The 20,833-nt window shown below is 39.0% G+C and overlaps 2 protein-coding genes and 1 long non-coding RNA gene across 7 annotated transcripts in view; 1 reads left to right on the top strand and 2 right to left on the bottom strand.

The window, feature by feature from the left end:
• The window catches only part of dpp6a (dipeptidyl-peptidase 6a), a 290,499-nt gene extending 275,936 nt beyond the window's left edge, over positions 1–14,563 (top strand). For all 5 annotated transcript variants that reach the window (XM_051940642.1, XM_051940643.1, XM_051940644.1 and 2 more), the window contains 10 exons: positions 2,607–2,678; positions 4,951–5,058; positions 5,869–5,938; positions 6,668–6,862; positions 8,127–8,181; positions 8,304–8,403; positions 9,419–9,477; positions 9,565–9,637; positions 9,716–9,789; positions 11,565–14,563. In XM_051940642.1, the coding sequence (XP_051796602.1) occupies positions 2,607–2,678; positions 4,951–5,058; positions 5,869–5,938; positions 6,668–6,862; positions 8,127–8,181; positions 8,304–8,403; positions 9,419–9,477; positions 9,565–9,637; positions 9,716–9,789; positions 11,565–11,714 (956 nt within the window). In that variant the 3' untranslated portion in view covers positions 11,715–14,563. The remainder of the gene's footprint in view (positions 1–2,606; positions 2,679–4,950; positions 5,059–5,868; positions 5,939–6,667; positions 6,863–8,126; positions 8,182–8,303; positions 8,404–9,418; positions 9,478–9,564; positions 9,638–9,715; positions 9,790–11,564) is intronic.
• LOC127531397 (uncharacterized) lies at positions 968–11,678 on the bottom strand. Its single transcript, XR_007938503.1, has 3 exons — positions 11,546–11,678; positions 6,623–6,889; positions 968–1,166 (listed from the first exon to the last, which is right to left on the bottom strand). It is a non-coding gene; the product is annotated as an uncharacterized LOC127531397 (long non-coding RNA).
• Positions 14,489–19,707, bottom strand: ggh (gamma-glutamyl hydrolase (conjugase, folylpolygammaglutamyl hydrolase)). The gene is made up of 9 exons (XM_022208436.2): positions 19,540–19,707; positions 19,273–19,381; positions 19,098–19,148; positions 17,696–17,780; positions 17,486–17,624; positions 17,065–17,171; positions 16,883–16,973; positions 16,665–16,799; positions 14,489–16,573 (listed from the first exon to the last, which is right to left on the bottom strand). Exons 1-9 carry the CDS (start codon positions 19,664–19,666, stop codon positions 16,455–16,457), a joined length of 963 nt encoding a protein of 320 aa, XP_022064128.1. The 5' UTR covers positions 19,667–19,707; the 3' UTR covers positions 14,489–16,454.
• Between the last annotated feature and the right edge of the window lie 1,126 nt (positions 19,708–20,833).

Raw genomic sequence — 20,833 nt, 5'->3', positions numbered from 1 at the left:
ACTCCACACTCATTTGGCATTTTAAAAATATTTTCAAACATTCTTTTCTCCTTTTTTTTTAGATTTGGTGTCAGGACAAGACATTTTACACAAAAACTGCATGTTTTAGTATTTTGTATGTGGATTATTTGAAATTTGATGGATGGAAGGTAAAATGTCCTCCAATAATCGCTCATTAAAGAGCCCATATGTTGCTTCTTGGGATCTCCACTTTCTTTTAATGTGCTGTAGCTTTTTTTGTGCATGTAAAAGAAGTCTGCAAATATAATCTCTGCTAGACAAAACACTTCTCCTTACCTGCCTGAAATCTTCTTTAAAGTCCAGTCTTTTCTGTTGTTACGTATTTACATCATCATGTAAGTCATTTACATAACACCTGCTTTAGAGGCTAGGCCCTCAGATGCAGAATGAGCAGCTTTTTCACACATTATTTCCTCGCTAGAGCTACTCCAGGTAGAGTTACACCTCAGCTTTTACTTAACTGTAATTGCGGGTGTCCAATCAGAGCAGACTGGACTTTTAGGGAAGAAATCCTTAAAGAGACAGGAGCTAAAACTGAGCGTTTAAGACATAATATGAAAAAAGATGCTCATGTAATGAGATCAATAATGTATTTTGTGAACATTAAAGCATTGAAACATGAAGATGAACCCCCCAAAGTATTATAGTACTACCCCTAAACAGTGTTAAACTACATTTTTGACTTATTATCATTTATTATTGATGCAGAAACATGTGAGCAGTACATTAATATTATATTTAGTTGAGGTGGAATTCATGTTATATTCACTGTTAGATAGTTGAGTCTTCAATAACGTAATGTTTTCTATGCTGATTTTTTTATTTTGTGTGCAAATATCTTAATGTGTAAAGTAATTCATAGTGATTGCTGGTAAATACACAGAATATAAGAGTGACATTGAGGTAGAATTAAATGAAAGTGTTCAGATTTTTTTTCCATAACTGGTCTTTTAATAGAAAGTTCGTGCAAATGTCAAGTTTCTCAAGTACTTTGTGTGCATTTCCTGGTAGAATCACCTTTGTGAAAAGTAGCATGGTGCCACAAATACACACATCAAAGTATCAAAAGAAGAAAAACAAAAAAAGGAACTCCCACTTCGTCGCGCTTCTCCTTCCACCTTTGATCCACGTGCGCCGTGCTGGGCCTGAAAATAGAGAAAGAACAGACGAGCCGCTTGTCAGGATCAGAGAAATATCAAAATGTCATCACCCTGCTGCAAAAAACTGGGATTTCAGTCGACTCGAAGCCTGTAGCGTCATTATGTAGTCACGCTTTTCTGTCGACCACTTCCGAATCATCGCAGATCAGACGACAAACGACCACAACGTTAGCGAAGCCTCTTCACTGACCCCAGAACATCAGTGACAGTCCATGATCTTGTGGCTCATATCGCCGTAATCCAGTTCTCTCCTTCACAGCCGGCCTGTGATCTTACGTGATGAGGTTATGATAGCATTAGCACAAGGAGATGGAGAGGGACGGTTGGTGTAGTTTCCACCAAAATACAACCACACTGTTCCTGCACTGTGTGCTCAATCTGCTGAGTGCATCAATCACTTCACTCCCTCCATTCGGAGGTTTAAGGCTTTGCTTCTGTTTGTGGCCTAGATATGGAAAAAGCTATTTCGGCTATTGCATTACATCAATTGAATAAGCAAAGAATCGGCTCTTTGTCTGGCAGACAAAAGATCTGGCGTCTCTCTCTGACTGTCGGTGGAGGAGACTTACATCAACAGAACTTTCTTTAGAGATTGAAACGTTTCCCTTTTACTCGTATCTTTGGATGAAAACCAATTTCTAGTAAAACAAAACGTCTACATGTGATTGTTAAATCTAAAAATACTCATCAAATCACACTTTTCAATCCATTTTTTTTCTCCTCAGGGCTGAATATCACATTCGTGGCTGTTTACAAGCAAAATGATGCAAAATGTCAGATAGTGGTCCCAAATGTTTTGAAAAAGATGGTGCAAAATGTAAAAGAAAGGTGTAAAATGTCAGATAATGATTCTAAATATAAGAAAATGGTGCAAAAATGGTTTTTAAAAAAGGTGCAAAATGTCAGTAATTGGTGCAAAATGTTAAAAAAAAGGTGCAAAATATAAGAAAATGGTGCAAAATGTTAAAAAAAAAAGGTGCAAAATATAAGAAAATGGTGCAAAATGTTAAAAAAAATTGTGTAAAATGTAAAAAGATGCAAAATGTAAGAAAATGGTGCAAAATGTTTCTTAAAAAGGTGCAAACTTTCCGTAAACGGTGCAAAATGTCAGTAATTGGTGCAAAATGTTTAAAAAGGTGCAAAATATAAGAAAATGCTGCAAAATGTAAAAAAAAAAATGTGTAAAATGTAAAAAGATGCAAAATGTAAAAGAAAGGTGCAAAATGTCAGATAATGGCGCAAAATGTAAGAAAATGGTGCAAAATATTTTTAAAAAATGGTGTAAAATATTCATTTTCTGCACAGTGTTTCCCACAACCCAAAGATGTTCAGTCTACTGTCAGACTAGTGAGTTTTTTTTTCTTAATAAAGAAACAATTGATCACACTTCTAATCAGACTTTTCAATCCTGTTTTTTCCCTTCAGGGCCGAATATCCCATTCGTGGCCATTTACAAGACGCAGAGAGAGCCAGAAAGCGAGACGCAGGACACAGAAAGTGAGTATTCCCGCGAGCCAGAGTGCCGCGATTTGCATTTACAAGCGTCTGAATTATGTTAAAGACATTACAAGTGACCTTGTGCCCAGCAGCATAATGGCTACAGTTAAAACGACCTTGTCAAAGGAGGGGAGAAGTGTTTGCGGTGCACAATGACCACCTGTGCACCAGTGAGTCACTGTTTGTCTACAAGCCAAGTCTGGCAGGATGGCAGTAATCACATTACTCCTCAAAATGGATGTCCTCATTACATTATGACCTGCCCAACAGCAATATCAGCATACTGGAATTTCATTATGACGATGTGTGTGTGCTCCAGTCTTAGTTGTTCAATATGATCGCCCTGCCCCAATAAAGTTAGTAAATGCAGCAATTAAATGTTATTATTATGGATTATTGGATGTAATTCACTGCCAAAGTGTTTCCTGAATATTCACTCACAAAACAAGTGAGTTTGCTGAATTTCAAAGGTTTGATTGATGCCAATAAAGTCTGCAAAATGGCTCCATAGTAGAACAATGCATTTATTTCATAAGTGGATTATTTTCTGAATTAATCGATTAGTTGTTTGGTCAATAAGATGTCAAAAATGGCGCGAAATGTCAGAAAATGGCGCAAAATATTTTTTAAAAATGGCACCAAATGTAAGAAAAATGGAGCAAAATGTCAGAAAATGGTTCAAAATGTAAATAAAATGGTGCAAAATGTCAGAAACTAGAGCAAAGTTTAGGAATATGGTGAAAAAAAATCAGTAAATGGTGCAAAATGTAAAAATAAATAGTGCAAAATGTCAGTAAATGGTGCAGAATAGCAGAAAATGGTGCAAAATGTCCATTTTCTGCTCAGTGTTTCCTACAACCCAAAGATATTCTGTTAATTGTCAGACTAGAGGAAATCAATCAGAAACTATTCAAATTATCAAACTGGATTTTTTAATATTTAAAATGTAGGTATGATGTTCACCATGCTCAGATTTATTGGGATGTCATTAGTTTTTGGGGACTTTTGCATTTCTACAGCAGCAAAAGGGGAAAGTGCAAATATTTAAGAAATGTCAGTACAAGATTTTTAAAAAGAATTAACCAAAAATATACACTAGCACTAGTTCAGACCGTCTAGATTCTTCTGGATGGAAACACTATATGGCATTGCACAAATTCTTAAAGAGTAGAAATACTGATAGAGAAGTACTAATATTGCACAGATTTTAGTATACATAGAAAAACTGATAATGCAGAGTATTTAAATGTACAAAATACTCATTATTAATTCACATATGAAAGGTTAATGGAGGAGAACATGAATGCCTTTCTATAAACATCCACAAAAGTCCATTCAGTTTGTCTTTCTATGTGGCTGCAGCTCTACAGTGAGGACTGAGAATAACAAGGTCATATCAGAATTAGTCGATGCACACGTACAGAAACACTGATTACGGCTCCAGTCTTTAGTCCAGGTGGATCTCCTTCTATTCTCCTCCGTCCTTTCAGAAGGTTTAATTGAAGTTTTCACCCACAGCCTGCCTGGTTTTATCTCCACTCACGAGTATGAGCAGCTGTTGCAGTCTTTTTGTTTCAACTCCCTCCCTGATGCCGCCTTTTGGACAAACCTCTCCCAACGTACAATGTTTGCTGCAGCCTCTTTGACTCCACGGCAACCGAGGTTCGATAAGCTGATGCTGGACTAACCAGCTGTAGCTGCTGAATTAAGTACGGCTGCTTCTCTTTTTAGGACGAGCTGTCGGGGAAACAAAGTTTGTCTTAAGAGAGAATCCAGGTCGCATTTCAGCTGCGGTCTGCGTTTTCCTGGTTTTTAGTAGTTAGAGTTGCTGCTCGTAGTTTAAGGATGAGACATGTAGTGTATAACTAGGATAACATATTTACTTTAAACTGACTAAATCGATGTCTTGGGAGCATCTATTTAAAATAAACTGTAAATCAATACATAATATCATGTCGTACTATCAGCTGTGGAGAACTTTATAGTCACCGCTGGGACAGAGTTCAGGAATAAAGTGGCAGATGTCAACCACTTTAAAGTCCAACCTCCCTTTCAACCTGTTTTCATATTTGTATCCTATGAATTTAATGCATTCACATGGGTCTAAATCATATGATTTTTGTATAATTGCTGTTTTTTCTTGTATCGAGTCACAGCTTTGATTGAACTTACATGTTTAAAAGACAACTTCTGACTATATACCTGCCCAAATATGAACATCATAGGCTCTGTAACCTGTAATCTGATTAGTTTAATCACTTTCTGTCCACAGGTATTGCAGAAGTGTATAAATTAGAGAGCAATGAGAACCTGCAGCAGACTCTGGACTCCATGCAGATGCCCACAGTGGAGTATAAAGAGATCAACATGGACGACTACAGTACGTTTCACACAAACACTCAGCTGCTTCATAATAACCTGCAACATGGCACCTAAAGACTAACTTGATATTCTGCATGCTCTTACAAAGACAATAGATGTCTGCATATGAGGCAAATATAATTTAGTCTGTTGAACTAATTTCATGATCACTTTTGGCTCTAAAGTAGCAAGTACAGAAGAGATTCTTGAGTCTGTCATACCTTGGTGATACTGTACTACAGTTTGAGAGACTTATTTTTCTAAAGTTGAAGTTTAAACAGAATATTTTTAAATCATAGTCTTTATTAAATGCAGATAATGTTGTATGGGTGACCAATTAAAGGTATGGCATGGTTTGGGTACACTCGTCCCCGTGGATGGATGGATGGATGGATGGATGGATGGATGGATGGATGGATGGATGGATGGATGGATGGATGGATGGATGGATGGATGGTTAATGTGTGTGTCTGTTGATTGGTTGGTTAATGTGTTGGTTGGTTGGTAAATGTGTGGGTTGGTTGGTTGGTTGGTTGGTTGGTTAATGTGTGGGTTGGTTGGTTGGTTGGTTGGTTGTTTGGTTGGATGGTTGGGTAATGTGTTGGTTGGAGCTGAAGCTGTTCTGGTTGCATAACACCTTACTAAGGCACTCAAAGCTGTCTTTTTCCTTTAATTTGTCACCCTGTGCTTAAATTGTATTAATGCACGTCAGAAAATCTATGGTTTTATTTTTGACATATTATGCGACCCAGTTTGGGATTATAGCAAAATATATAAGGTCCATAGTATGCTGCATTTGTTGAATTTATTGTGTTTGGACTCATTACAGCCCTGTCGCTACAAATCCTGAAACCCGCCGGCTTCGTGGACACAGCCCACTACCCACTGCTCCTGCTTGTGTATGTATCAGCACACCATTTCACACACAGAAGAAAAAAGTTGGCATCTATTAGCGCTGCTGACTCATGTCCACACTTCAATCCCCAGTTAGAGGAGGACATGTCCATCCTTATCAATGGAAACTTCCTGAGCAGAGTTTTAATCAGGCGTATTAATCTCACTCAGAGCTGCTTTGTCCTCTACTCCAGCTGGATAATAATTACACTGGGAACAGGGAAACTTAACCTCCTCTCCACCCCGTTCCTTCATTAGCATTTCTATCCTCAGGCCGTAGACGGTTTCACTTTGCAGCTCAAACCAAGGCGTTTAAGACTGTTGCCCCTGCTGGCATAATTCTGGAAAAATACCACCAGAATTTTCTGTAAACCAACATTATTGTTAGTAGGAACAACTTCCCAGTTTAAGGTTTTAATGAGAGTCTTCCTGTTAACTTGTTACTTTTAGTTGAAGCTCCGAGTAGTTTGGAATCAACTGTAAATTTATATTATATTCAGTTACAAAAGCCAAGTCTCACAGATTCTGGTTTCCTGTGTGTTAAGTTTTCCATTATTCTCTCTTTCTATCATACCAATTTTGCCTTCATGTATTTCCCTGCACACCAGGTTCTGATAAATTAGAGGACAATGGACACAATTCATGTCCAGGTGTTTAGTTTTTTTTATGACAGAAGTAATAAACATGACCTTTTTGGAGCCTTGATTGCACTGGTTTTGTTCTCTGTGGTGCAGCGATGGGACACCTGGTGGCCAGATGGTGTCGGAGAAGTTCCACATGGACTGGGCCACGGTCCTGGTGAGCAGCTTCGGCGCCATCGTGGTGCGCTGCGACGGCCGAGGCAGCGGCTTCCAGGGAACCAACCTGCTGCACCGGATCCAGAAGAAACTGGGCGTTTACGAGGAGCAGGACCAGAAGGAGGCGCTCAAGTGAGTGGATGCTTTCATGTCGTCTATCTGATAATTTAATGAGAACAAACAGTGTCACTGTTTGAACTTTAGTCGGAAAATTACAGGTGTTCAGACGTAAATTTGGATTTCGTTGTTGATGTGTACTAATGTAATTAGCAAACTGTAAAGTCTGTGACTGGGGACACAGTGTTCTGCTTTGGTTTCATTCAGTGTACACTCAGTGGGTCAGGCATATGTATGTAGTATGACTGCCATCAACTTAGTTTAATTATTTATTAGCAACACACTGTACATTCTTGCAGCATACAGATTCATATATTTTAAATCTGCTTTTCAGCAAACACTGAACTGAAGCTTAACTTTACGAAATTTTGTTGCAAATCGAATCATATCAGTCAGAAAAACGTCAGATATTTCCCCAGGTTGTTCAGCCCTACTAAGAACTGGTTAAATCTGTCAAATATGATTGGGAAGAGAAAAGAAAAGAGATCCTAGTTGGAGAAACTGTGAAAACAAACAAACTAAGATAAACAACATAGATCCATATGCGATTTCAGGCCAAAGACATCGTAAAACATCTCGTTTTGGTTGGTTGGTCGGTCGGTCGGTCGGTCGGTCGGTCGGTCGGTCGGTCGGTCGGTCGGTCGGTCGGTCGGTCGGTCGGTCGGTCGGTCGAGGTGTGTGTTGGTTGGTTTAAAAGTTACAAATCCCTGGAAGCTAATGATCAGTTGCATATGAGAGAATTGTCAAATTTGCTGAATGTTCTCAAAGTTCTGTATTTCAAATGGTTTAATAAGGAGTGCTGTTGTACTTTTGCAAGTGTGACTTCATCCTCACAGCTTGACATCTTGTGAATTAGCAGAGCAGCGACTGCAAAAGTCAGGATTTTTTTGATTGATTTATTTGTGACTATTATTAGTCACAAATAAAAAGTTTAAAGTCACAAAAAGTTTAAGCGCAAAGTCTTAAAGCCTGGTATGTGAGTAGAGGTAATGTATCAGACTCTGTAATCTGGGTTTGAGCTCCTCCATCATATGGATCAATGCTGTTGTTTGGCATCGCAGTTCAATGTCTCCTTGTGGGATTCCTTATCTTTCTCTTATCCTTTCTCTGTTGGATTTGGCTGATTTCAGCAACTTTTTGCCAAACAAAACAAAAAGCACACAGGTAACGAGCACATTCAGCTCCAACAAACACTACATGGCGTACCTGGCTACTTTTGCTATTGAGAGTCTAAACGGAAATGCTTTTCCTAACCAGAACCAATGTTTGTCTTTTACAGTTTCATTCTTAAAGAGCCCTACGTTGATAAAACCAGAGTGGGAGCATTTGGAAAGGTAAGAATAGTGTCAATGTGTGCTGTAGCTGAAAGAACTACTATATTGTGGGAACTAGGGAGCAAATGTGTTAAAATAATATGCCATTTTACACTCAATAACATGCATTTGTTGTACCTCAGGTGTACGGAGGCTATGTGACCAGTCTGTTGGTCAGCGGTGAGGAATCTCCTGTAAAATGTGGTGCTGTCCTCTCACCCATCACTGATTTTGAATTATACGGTAAGCAGCGTTGTGTTGTTTGGAAAAAATGTGCACTCAAATGCAAAAAGCTATAGGCTACGCTCTGTGTAGTAAACAAATTCGGTGTCTCTGCATAATCATTCCGGCTCAGGTAGCGCTGTCGGAACGCATTCAAAGGGAAAAGGAAAGATGGATTCTAAATCTAGCACCTTTCCCCTTTCCCCCGCAGCAGGGATTACTTCCACCGACTGTGTTACACATGTATGTGCTCTGTGTGACGAGAGAAAGAAACGTTATCAGCGTGATGGTGCAGATACAACGAGAACCCAATCCTAGCAGCGCCAGACAAAGTTAACTACACCACCCTCACCTCTGCTACCAAAGGAATAAAATGTGTGAAATGTAGAATTTGCTGCGTATCGGGGGAGAGACACACAGAAAGGGAGACGGTGCTGTTGTAGCTGTAGGCGCACCGAGGAAGGAAGCTGCAAATTAAGGAGGAGCCGGGCGTTGCGGTGTGACTGATTTCCCATCTATTTGATTTCTCTCGCTTTGCCAGAGGGGGTGAGAGACAAGCCATGACACTGCGTAAGTTTGGAATTGCAAATGAAGACAGTCCGCAACTGCTTCAAAAACTGAGGAATATGCAAATGGATGAATACATTTGAATAATGGCAAGAAAAGCCTTAAAAAATGGCCGAAACAGGACAGAAACGGTGCATCGGTCTTAGTATTAATAGGACATTTCTATTTGATTTCGATGTCAAAGCAAATCCGAAGTGCTTCAGTAGACGGGAAGTGGGCTTCTTCTTAGCTCTTTAAAGATTTTTCATCTCTGCAGTTCTAACTGACTGGTGGGGAGCTCCTGGCATTATTATCAACCCCAACTCACATGGCTCTAGAGGTGAATGGTGGTGAAATTGAACAGGGAAGGATGGAGTGTATGTGGCTCATAGTCGGACACCTTCCCGTTCCAGTTCAACGTAAATACTCATGGAGTAGCTACTCATGGATGTCTAAACAAAATACTTACTGTAACCTCATTTCCCTGTAGCATCTGCTTTTTCTGAGAGATATCTCGGACTGCCTAAACCTGACCCAAGGGCATACACAGTAAGATTTGATTGCATTCATTTTTTATATTCAAATTCCACTTGTAACAATCTGTGAAGTAATAATTTGATCCGATGTGCTTTTCAGATGGCAAATTTAGCACACAGGGCATCCCAATTCATGGATAAGAAGTTTCTTATTATCCATCCGACAGCTGATGGTAGGTTAAGAATTGTGTCTCAATGCATAAGTGAATATGGAAAAGAAGACACTAATTTTATACTTTTGTTTCCTTCAGAAAAAGTTCACTTCCAACATACAGCCAAATTTATCGCCCAGCTCATCAGCGAAAAGGCCAACTACACCTTACAGGTATGTGGTTTTACTTTCACACCATGTTAACAACTGCTGCTCATCCAATTTCTCTGCTTGTCTCTCTCTCCCTGGTTCAGTTCTCTTACAGCCTTTGGGAGCTTTGTGATCCCAGTGGTGGTCCCACAGCAGGCAGAGGATTAGCCCTTCACAATGCCTTCATTCCATATAATGAGATTATGAGACCTCCTTGGGCATCCTGCATTAACACCACGACTAATCCATTTATGATACAATGTAGTGCTGATGAATGTTCATCAGAGCTCATTACTGACCAATAGACACCTCACTGGTCTCTCCGCTAGCCGCTAACAGGTTCACATAAACATGAAAAATCAGTCCCCTGGGTGGAACAATCTATATTCCAATGAATCCTTTTTGGTTTTGGGCTGCTGACTGGACAAAATAAGACATTTTGAGGGCTGGTGACTTTCAAATCCTAAAAAGAACCACAACTGAAATTCCAATTGGAACGTAGTCCTATTTTGACTTTAGTTTTGATTGTAAATTGCTTATTTTGCAAGCATCACAAATACATAACTGTGCTTCTGTTTCTGTCTTATACTAGATAAATAGTCTCTAGAGCAAAAATAAAATGTCTTCTGCACCTAGCAGCTTCAGGCACATTGTTCAGTAATCAAAATGATAATGAGAGAACACCATTTGCTGTTACTGAAGAATCTCTGGAGCATTCTTGTAGTCTGAGAATTCACAAGACATGAGATTTATAACAGTAGACTAGGGATAGACCGATTATTGGCCTGGTTGATTATCAAGGCCAATATTTGGAGCTTTTCTGATTCTATTGTTATTTTTACTGACTTATTATAGATCAATTAATTGCGTTACTTCAGTTCTGATGTGACCACCTCTTTCCGTCTTTGGTCTCAGAAATGTCTCTCAAGCACTGACTTCAAAAACTACAAGAAACACAAGCTGTTGCCACAAACCAGGAAGTTAGCTTCTCTCACAGTGGCTCCGGCTATGCTAACAACTAGCTGCTAAGTTAGAAAGCAGCCACAGATTAACGTGAAACAGAGTCTGGATAACAGTAAACAATAGTGCTTTAAGATATGGACTTTAGTAGGCAATAAAAGTAGTAGAATAGTGGACATAGCTGTAGGAAACAAACTGATCAATCTCAGATGAGCGTGTCCAAATTCAACCACTCTTATTTCTATTTTACGTATTCAGTTATAGTCACTCTCATTAATGTAGACGCCTAGTTATGAATGACCGGTTCTCTGCTATCACATGCTGTTAAATAATCAAATTTTATGTATTGTGGTCCCAAATATTGGTTATCTGCCTTTCCTTGATTCCCAATAATCTGCATCGGTATTGGACCTAAAAATCCTATATCGTTCGATCCCTTCGTGGTACTTGTGCTTTTACGTGTGTCAAAGAAGCAAGTAAAGCTATTGATATTAAGTAGGAAATGGTATAGTCACTTGTAAACCTTAATTTTTGAAGTATCGCTAAGTTCTACTTCCACCAACAGTCCAATTTGTACAGGTTTTCGACTGCTAATTGGACCAAAAAGCAATGACTCTTCTTAGTAGTTTCTTGTTATTTTACTAGAACACTTGGCAAGCAATGTACAGTAATAATATGCCAACAACTGATTATAAATCATCAGCATCAGCCTTAAAACCCCATATCAGTCGATCCCTCCTTGTGTGTGGTGATACTTGAACTTGATTTTGGCAAAATCTAACAAACGCCCATAATTTGTACATCGTATTCATGTTCTTACCTTCTGCTTCGTGTCTCAGATCTACCCAGATGAAGGTCACTTCATCCACAGCGACGCCACGAGGCAGCACCTCAGCCAGTCCCTGGTGAACTTCTTCGAGGAGTGCTTCAGGCTACCAGAGAGAGTGTTTGAGGAAGCTCTAGAAGAAGAAGTAGAAGATGAGGGTTAGATCTGGCCTTGTTGGGCTCTTCTTCTGCCCTAAATCTTCCCCCCCAAACCCATCCAATCATCTTACCTACCTTCCATCCCGTTCAACACCGGCGTCCACAATATGCAACTCCCATCTGTTTTCCGTCTGGGTCGACTCACTGCATCCGGACTCCCCTGCATCCCCCCCAACCTGAAACTGCCTTTCCAGCAGACGACAGATCTACCCGTACATCTTTTACCCACCTCACCCTTTGGAATCCAAAAGTCCCTCCAGAGAGGCAACCAAGACTGATGATCTGACATGAAGTTTTGGAATACACTGACAGGAAGCGGTCTCCTTCAGCAGGATGGACCAGCTCCTCAGAAGCAGTGGAGAGAAAGCATCAGCTCTCACACAAACTTTTAAGCTGTGAGGGGAAGGAACGACCTTATAGCACATAACTTGTATATTGAAGAAAATCAGACCCCTAGTGGAAAAAACGCTGACTGGCAGTGTTCATAATGGGCGTCTGGAATAGTGCGGATACAGGAAATGTTACTATTTTTAAAGTTGTGAAGAACTTTTCATGTTGGACTGTGGTTGTGTCTATTGTTCTTACAGTATGTAAAATAGCACACAAACATTCACTCAGCTACTACAGATATATTTTATTTAGGTATTCATGTTTGCCCCCGACGTTGGTTTTATCTCGTGGTTTCATTTTGTGTGTTTCAGTGACGCTGACCGAACTCAGACTGGCAAAAGTGTTTTAAAGAAAAAGAAAAATGCCATGGGGTTTTCTTATCGTTCATCCAGACAGTTTTATTGTGACGCGCCGCTTTTTATCAAACTGTGTTCAAAAAGCATTAACTTGTTTTAGTCACTGTGCCTTACTTTTGTCAGAAAAACCTCCAGCTGCGGGACTGCATTTATTTACCACAATACAGCAGATTTTTACTGAATCGTTTGGTGTTTTGGGAAATATGCCTGTTTGCTTCTTTTTGCCAAGAGTTAGACAGAAAGATTGATACCACCTTTATACACTAGAGTACCAAACAAATGTCAGCCACAATCCCTCAACCTTTGGGGTTCAGTTACAACCAAAAAAACACAACAACTGCAACCATTAGTCCTCGCTAGCATTGTAAAGTACATTGAATGGTCATAAACACCGGCAGCAGAACAGCACAGACTCTCACAATGAGCTGAAATGAAGCAACTGCACATAAATTAGGTAAATAACTTTGTTTTTACAGGCTTTGTTTCCCTGGGAAAGCAGCTGAACGCTCCAGGCTGCTCTTTTACTTTCAATGAGGTGTGTGAGAGGTCGTCTGTTGTTTAGAAACGCAGAAAGGACGCGACATGCGTTTGTGGTCATGTCAGCTGCAAAAACATGGAACAGAAAGCTCTCATTACGACACACACAAGACGTAACTTCATTCTCTGCTAAGGAGACCACAGCAAATAGCAAATTGATCTTCAAAATCTGTTTGACATTCACCGTTAGCATGCTATCAAACCAAAAAAGATCCATTCCAATACCCATGCTACCACATTTAGCATGCTAGAAAAAGATTTACTAGGCCCAAAATACCAGACTATCTCCCTACATCTGCCATATGCAAGCCACAACGCTATTCTGACCCACAATCCTTTGCAGATTACAATCTAGCCTATATATTTTGACAGAACAAGATTTCCCGGAGGCCCCTGAGGAGCTAATGAAAAGATACCTTTTTTTAAAGCCAACCTAGCTATCTCACCGTGCTTCCTATCTTCATGCTATGCTAACCATATCCTGGCTGTAGGGTGGTATCAATATCTGCACACAACTCTGCCAGGAACGTGACCATATTTCCCACAATGCCTTGTGAACCATTAAAAACTACTGTTTTAAGGCGAGACATGGCAGATTACAAACTATTTTGAGCTTTTGGGCGGCCATTTTGCTTACATTTCTACTATCACACTGGCGGAAAGTAAACGTCCAAAACACACATTTAATCGTTTCTGTAATTTATTGCAGTTTGTGCATATTTAATTAAACAGAACATAATTTGTACAATCAAACAAAAGCTCAGAAAAATTGTAATCCAAAATAGATCTGTCTTGACGTAAGCAATCAGATGGAGAGTTTCACGGTGATATCCGCTCCTGTAATGTCTTGCATTAAAGCTACAGCTTGAAACAGGTAATGAATTAATAACTGATGTAGTGTGAACGGCAAATTGACTCAGAGATCATGAAGGGATTTGGAAGATTCACAGAAAATCTAAACTACGGCATGGTGAGGTAAAGCTAAAATGTACAGAATCTGCATGTATCATTCCTTACAACTCAAAACGGTAGATGAGGAATATCTATAACCAATACAGAAACTGTAATAACCACGATTTAAAAAGTGCACAGCCACTTTCTCCCAGCTTAAAACAGCAAACACTAGGGGTGAACATAAGAAGCCATTAGGATTAAAGTTATACCCTGGGAAGGTATTTGTATATAACAAGAAAACGTATTTTATCACCCAAAACGATAAGTTCTTGAGGCACACTTTTAATTTATCATTTTTTAAAATTTTAATTTATTACTTTTTTTGTTACTTTATTTGAATGGCCATTTGTGTTACGCTTCCGTGCATGTTCAGAGGTAATTTGCAGCACTATCCCCGATAGCTCAGTTCGACATGGTAATTTTTTGACATCTTGAATGTTCCTTACTGGATTGCATTAATTACATTTCCAGTAGTATTGTGATTGAGATCCCAGTCTCGTCAGCTTGATGTGTAAATGTTATTCGAATATCATTTTATTCTAAAAAAAAAAAAAAAAAAGGAGAGAAAAAACGGTATTACCTGAGTGTTATTTGTGCATAAAGCATTTTGGAAGTTACATTTGACTATTCATTTCTGTTCTCCTGTTGCCGTCCTTGAATTGAGTTGAAAGTGGACTTTCTAAATGCCAGTGGCAACAGCAAACTTTCTTGCCAGTGGTTGAGGACTTTTTCCAAGACGCTCAACTTTGTTACCCAAAGCATAGACGGAGATTAATGGCAGATTGTGGCATGAAGGTCAATGTTAGAATAATAAAAAAAAAAGATATTTTATCAGCCTTCAGTGTTTTTTTGGAATGTTTTTTCATGAATTTTAAAGGTGTATTGGGATTTTTTTGTCTACAAGGGGGCAGTAGAACAAGCTGAAAACTGAAAATTGTCACTTCAGTGCAACATTTGCAAATATTTAGAGTTTTCTGCTGACATAGCAAAGATAAGCCCAACATTTACTCCCTTTTGAGGCACATATTCTTGCTTGTCAAGTACTAAAAGCCAAAACACACTGCTTGTCCAAACAAAAGTCGCACACTCAGTTATTTCATTGGACCGCCTCTAGCTCTGAGAACGACACACTATGGCCATAGCATCATTTCGATAAGCTTCTACAATGTCACAGCATTTATTTCTGTCCAGAGTTGCATCAATTTTCTACCAAAATCTTATATTGATGATGGGAGACTCGGACAAAGTCTTCTGCAGAATCCCCGAGAATCCAAAAGATTCTCAGTGGTTCTGAGGTCTGGACTCTGGAGGTCAATCCATCTCATGCTCCCTGATCCACTCATTCTCAGTGTGAGCCCCATGAATTCTGGCATCATCTTGGAACATTCCCATACCATCAGTGAAGAAAAATTCCATTGATATAAAGACCTGGTCAATCAGTATATTCAGGTATCAGCTGACCTCATTCTTTGGGAACATAACGCTGCTGAACCTGACCAAGCCCAGATCATAACCCTAACCCCCACAGCCTGGTAGACACTAGGCATGATGAGTTCATCACTTCATCCACCTCTCTTCTTACCCTGATGCCTCCATCACTTTGGAACAGGGTAAATCTGGGCTCATCAGACCACATGACCTTCTTACATTGCTCCAGAGTAAAATCTTTATGCTACCAAACAAACTGAAGCCCTTTTTTCTGATTGGCCTCACTGATCAGTGGTTTTCTGAGAGCTACAGCTGTTTAGTCCCAATTATTTGAGTTCCCTTTGCATCATGCATGTGGAAACGCTCCTACTTTAAGTATCAAGCATAGCTATGAGTTCTACTTTTGATTTACTATGATCATCCAAGAGTTTGTTCCTTAAATATGATGGTTCTCCACTGTCCTTCAGGTGTTAATAAAGCATTGGACAGTTCTTAACCTGATTTCAGTAATTTCAGAAATCTCTTTTGTTTTCTTTCCTTGATGCAGGCCAATAATTTGACCCTTCTGAGACAGATTAACATCCTTTCCATGACCACAGGATATGTCTTCCAGCACGGTTGTTTAAGAAATGAGAAGCTCCTCACTGCATCAGCTAGAGTTAAAGAAGTTGTTGCAGCTGAAACATACTCATCACTGCAGTAATTATCCAATGGAAGGATCTTATCTATTTACTTAGTTAAATCTAAGTGGCGACTTCTTTTGGACAGGCAGTGTATTTCCACCAGCTAGCTTCTCTCTCTGAACTCTACAGTTCAGTGATAATTCCCTGAGGCTAAAAGGCTTTAAAAATGTGCAATAGGACTTAATTGTGCAACTGTAAATCATGCCACGCCATCCGCGTGTATCTGTATGTATAAAACTGTTATTTCCAGCTTACTACTTTGTTCAGCGGCAGATTGAACAGACGCGGAGAGCCGCAAATACAAAACCAAACACGTCAAATTATCTGTAAACACTCGCAAGTCACGACTAAAGCAGCCAATCGGGCGCTGAACGGGGGAATGCTCTGCTAACGTGCATCAGAAAAAGTATATTTGCTCGAAGCTACTGTTGTTGCCAGTGTAAACAGGGCTGTAGTTGTATATCAGCGCTTTGCTCTCCCCCTCCTCGGATTCAAATCTGTGAAAGTTCTTCCTGGCTGTAAGGAGAGAAAACAATGCCAGATTTACAGATCACACTTTGCTGGGTATCTGCAGCTACCGAAACCGAAAGTAACGATGTGCTCACACCTTCGTTGACGAAGAATTCGGCCATGTAGAAGGTTGTCTTGACAGCTGACGGAGAATGTGGAATGTAAGGCCTCGTCCATTCAAATGCATTTTTCTCTGGATGCCACTGTGTCCCATAGATAGGATAATCATTTGCTGCCGAGGGGTAAGAAAGAAGAAACGGCTCATTTTTTTTGCCGTAAACTCAGGCTACTAACATAATTCTGTGTTCTAACTACCTTCCACTGTTGACACAAACTCTGTTTTTCCATCTGTGTTTGTAGAGAGAACTTTGTAAAACTTCCGCAGTTCCTCGTTTGTATTGTAAGTCTGAAAGAAACACAGGAACGGAGGTGAATTGCAGCACTCTCAGGTGGATTACTGAACTCCTATCTCATCATAAAAGCAATGAACGACGCACCAGCGTTCCCAAACTCCACTGGTGACTGTTTTCTGTCAGCGGTTCAGAAGCCAGATCCTTCATGAGTTCAGCAGGGAAGCCTTTGAACATCCTGCTGCCTTTGGTTTCTGGAAAGGAAGTCGAAGAATCTGAGCTGCTGTTAACTTGCCATTTCTGAGGCTGGTGACTCGGATGAACTTATGTACATAATACTGAATGCAACGCAGAAAATGGGTGTTAATAATTGTACTAAACCACTTTTGTCAAGCACTATATTTATATACAGTTGAGATCTTAGGATTCTAAAAAAAATGCTGAAAAAAACTAAACTTAAATAGGTCAAGTTTAAGGTTACAAAAAAAGACTTCAACCTGGATTTTTAGATGTGCAGTTAACAGCTAAACATCTCTCGAGAAGTAGTTCTCTTTATGCAAAGCCATACCATTAGTGAAGACCAGAGGCAGGGCCACACCGCTGGTATCAGTGTGCGATAGCGTCACCTTCCCACTCGTCAGATACGTCAGCTGTTCAAATCCAAGGCAGGTTCCCCACACAGGAAAATAGTCTCCTCTCTTATTCGCCTGAAACAACACACTGTTAATGCAGCATAATACCACTTTATACCATCAGTAATATTATCTTACAGGGTTACCTCGATAGCAAGCTCATAAAAGATCTTTGCCGCCCGTTCATAGCCAGATGAGATGATGCTGACGCCTCCGCCTGGGTAAAGGATCCTGTCAACCAAAAAAACAACACAGAGACTGAGCCACGACCAGCAAAGAAACTAAGAAAATGGAAACACAAATGAAGGTTGAACAAAAAAGCAGGGAGCTTTAACATTAAGCCTGCACATAATGATTATTTTCAGTGTCGATTAGTTTCTTGACACAGCAATTAGTTGCTAGGTGTGTCAGAAAATGGTGAAAAAAGTGAAAAATCAGTGTTTCCTAAAGCGCAATATGACGACTATAAAGAAACATTCTGTAAAGGACATTCTTAAAACGTTAATATTAAATTATAAGTATCCAAAAAAAGTTATTAAAATTAAAACATCTACAAACAGTTGACAAAAAGAACATTTCAGGCTTAATAAATACGTAAAATGTCCATGCTAAAGTGTAGCATATAAACAGAACAAACCAGGGCTGACAAACATTCGAACGACTTTGTAAAGACCAAAAATTCCAGAGAAGACATTAACTGCAAATTGTAAATTAGTAAAACTATAAATGGAAGATAATTTCTAGACCATGACAACTTGTTTTGATAAAGTAAAACACTAGATTGCTCTTTATCATTTTGCCTCTCATTTTTGTAATATTTTGTTGTTTTATGTGTGACTTTTGTCTCATCTTTTTGTCATTTTGTTTCTTATTTTTGTTGTTTTGAGTTTCCTTTTTGTCTCACTTGTGTTTTTTGTCATTTTGTGTTTTGCCTTATTTGTTGTTTTGTGTGTTGTTTTGTTTCCTTTTTGGTCATTTTTTTTCTAGTTTGTGTAATTTTTTGTCTTGTTTTTGTCTGTTTTTTATCGCTTTGCAACGTTTTTAATTTTTTGCTGTTTTGATCATGAAGTAAAATACTGTATTATTCAGTTCCAGATATTAAAGATACAGATGGCTAAATGTTTGCGTCTTTGTAGACACTCTGCAATCTCTAAGTTGTAATATAGAAATGATAAACTGAGGCATAAAGTTGTTCAAATTGAACTTATTTTTCTTAAGAAATTTCAAGTTGTTCACAATGTTTTGTAAAAAGACAGTTCCTTAAATGCGAATATGTTCAGAGTGTACTTTTTTGCACTAAAACAAAGGAAACACTTGGAGTTGTGGTTATTGATAGGTTTATATGCTGTGACTTCACTGGTCACATGAGATGAAATTTTGCTGAATGTGGAACCTGAACTAAAATGAGTTTAACGCCCCTGCTGTAAACCTTCAGGCACTTACAACTCTGAACTCTGCCCTAACAAAAATTGGCTCTGCATAACTGCAGTTTCAGGTACAATAACAGCACAAATTAAAGTGTAATGTGTTTGTAATCAAGTGATTTACCCATTGATGGAGCTGAACAGAGACTTATACTCCTCTGGTGTCTGGTCAATCCTGCACAGAAGAAAAGGGGAAGTTAATACAGATTTAGTGGCAACACAGATATATAAACAGACTCGTGTAAAGCTGTTATCTTCTGCAGACATGTCAGCTGTGCCGTTAGATAATAAAAACGCACATGACAGGGACAACCCTCGCTCCTGCTGCCTCCAGGAACTTCACATAGGATGCAGCGATGTATGAAGTTTGGTTCGGTTTAGGCAGAAAAACCTCCTGAGCCAGAACACCTTTAGGTAGAAAAACACGCCATTTTTGCTCACTACCCATGCCCTCTGTTGACATTATCCGAAGTGAAACAGCGTCTCAGTAGTTGTTGACATTAGCTTGCCGTGTGTCAAAGTTGGCTTATATTCCTGCTAAAGTAAACAACGTGTCCGTAACTTACCAATTATTGGTCTGTCGTTTCTCTGAACGGATGAAGAAAAGGGTATGAAAGAAAAGGAAAGGCAAAGACACAAGAGGAACATAATTCTGAAGGTAAAACACACCGTGTCTCGACTCAGTGTCGCCATTTAGCTTTTACATCTTTACACAACACTACCGGGCTGCCTCCTTCAGAATAAAAGCATCACTTTGACCAGAAACCACCCTTATAAAAATATTCGACGTTTTATTTCTCTCAATTAAGATATAAAGTATTTAACGAGCAGGATGTAAACATTTTACTTTAATTTAACATTTTCTGATGAAACAGCTGTTCCGAATAACCTGCTAACAGCATTTATCCTCCGTTTGAACCGGAAACTGTTGCTTTTATTTTGTAGGCACTTTACTACACCTGCAACATAGATGTTAACTAACGCATACATAAATTATATTTTATAAACTGATTATTTCCAATAAATTTAGAATTGATGGACCCAGAACAAAAACTATAAACTATATCTCTATATAAATATAATTGAAATTTAAATTCCTGCTATAAAAATGTCACATCACCTGAAAGAATTTAAACTACCAAATACTGCATACAAGCTAAAATAACATTAACATAAAGTTAGCTAGTTTATCTGTTAAATATAAATTTCTTACAGCTGATTAGCAATCATGTTGCTCTATTAGATTATGGTGAACATAACAGATTAATTTCTTCAGACTAATTAAAAACTCCCCATATCACTCTCACTTTAGCAGTTAAAAAGCAAGTTTCTATGTATATTCAAACAAAGGCTTTTTTGTAATGTGAAAATACATCAAATACCCCAAAACCACTTTTTTTGTGTTCTAAATGTCCTCAGACAAGTATTCCAGTTTCCTTTACATAGTGAAATATTCTTCTAAAATTCTGCATTGAAGCAATACAGGTATTTTTGGATGTTTTGTTAGATTGTTACACTTTTAATTTTAAATCCCTACCAAAAAATGAGAAACCGATATTTTATAATAAACAATGTTCACTAAGGGATGTTTTTGTGATTGTATAAACACAATTACAACAAATTGTTGAATAAACTTAGCCTAGCGGCGCTAGACCCAGCTCTTAAGACACAAGGGTCTAGGAACGCTCGACAGGGAGGGAGGCGGGCTAAAAGATTGTCTTTCAAATCACTCTGCAGCAATTGGGTAGGTATACAACCAGTGCAACGAATAGGTTGACGTAGTTCATAGAGTGCCGGATTGTGGCTAAGTCCCATTAGCTTCCCAACCAGCGGAGCCAACTGGTATATTAAGGATTTGCC

Source organism: Acanthochromis polyacanthus, chromosome 20 (assembly GCF_021347895.1).
Source record: "Acanthochromis polyacanthus isolate Apoly-LR-REF ecotype Palm Island chromosome 20, KAUST_Apoly_ChrSc, whole genome shotgun sequence".
NCBI classification, from domain to species: Eukaryota; Metazoa; Chordata; class Actinopteri; family Pomacentridae; genus Acanthochromis; species Acanthochromis polyacanthus.
The sequence above is the reverse complement of the archived record's forward strand: the minus strand, read 5'-3'. Positions and strand labels throughout refer to the sequence as shown.

Excerpts from the sequence above, each read along its gene's own strand:
- ggh (XM_022208436.2), bottom strand. The coding sequence starts at position 19,666 with ATGGCGACACTGAGTCGAGACACGGTGTGTTTTACCTTCAGAATTATG. Across the intron at positions 19,382-19,539 it reads AAACGACAGACCAATAATTG|GTGTTCTGGCTCAGGAGGTT; the intron begins GTAAGTTACGGA and ends TTCTACCTAAAG. Across the intron at positions 17,781-19,097 it reads CTGTTCAGCTCCATCAATGG|GATCCTTTACCCAGGCGGAG; the intron begins GTAAATCACTTG and ends TTTGGTTGACAG.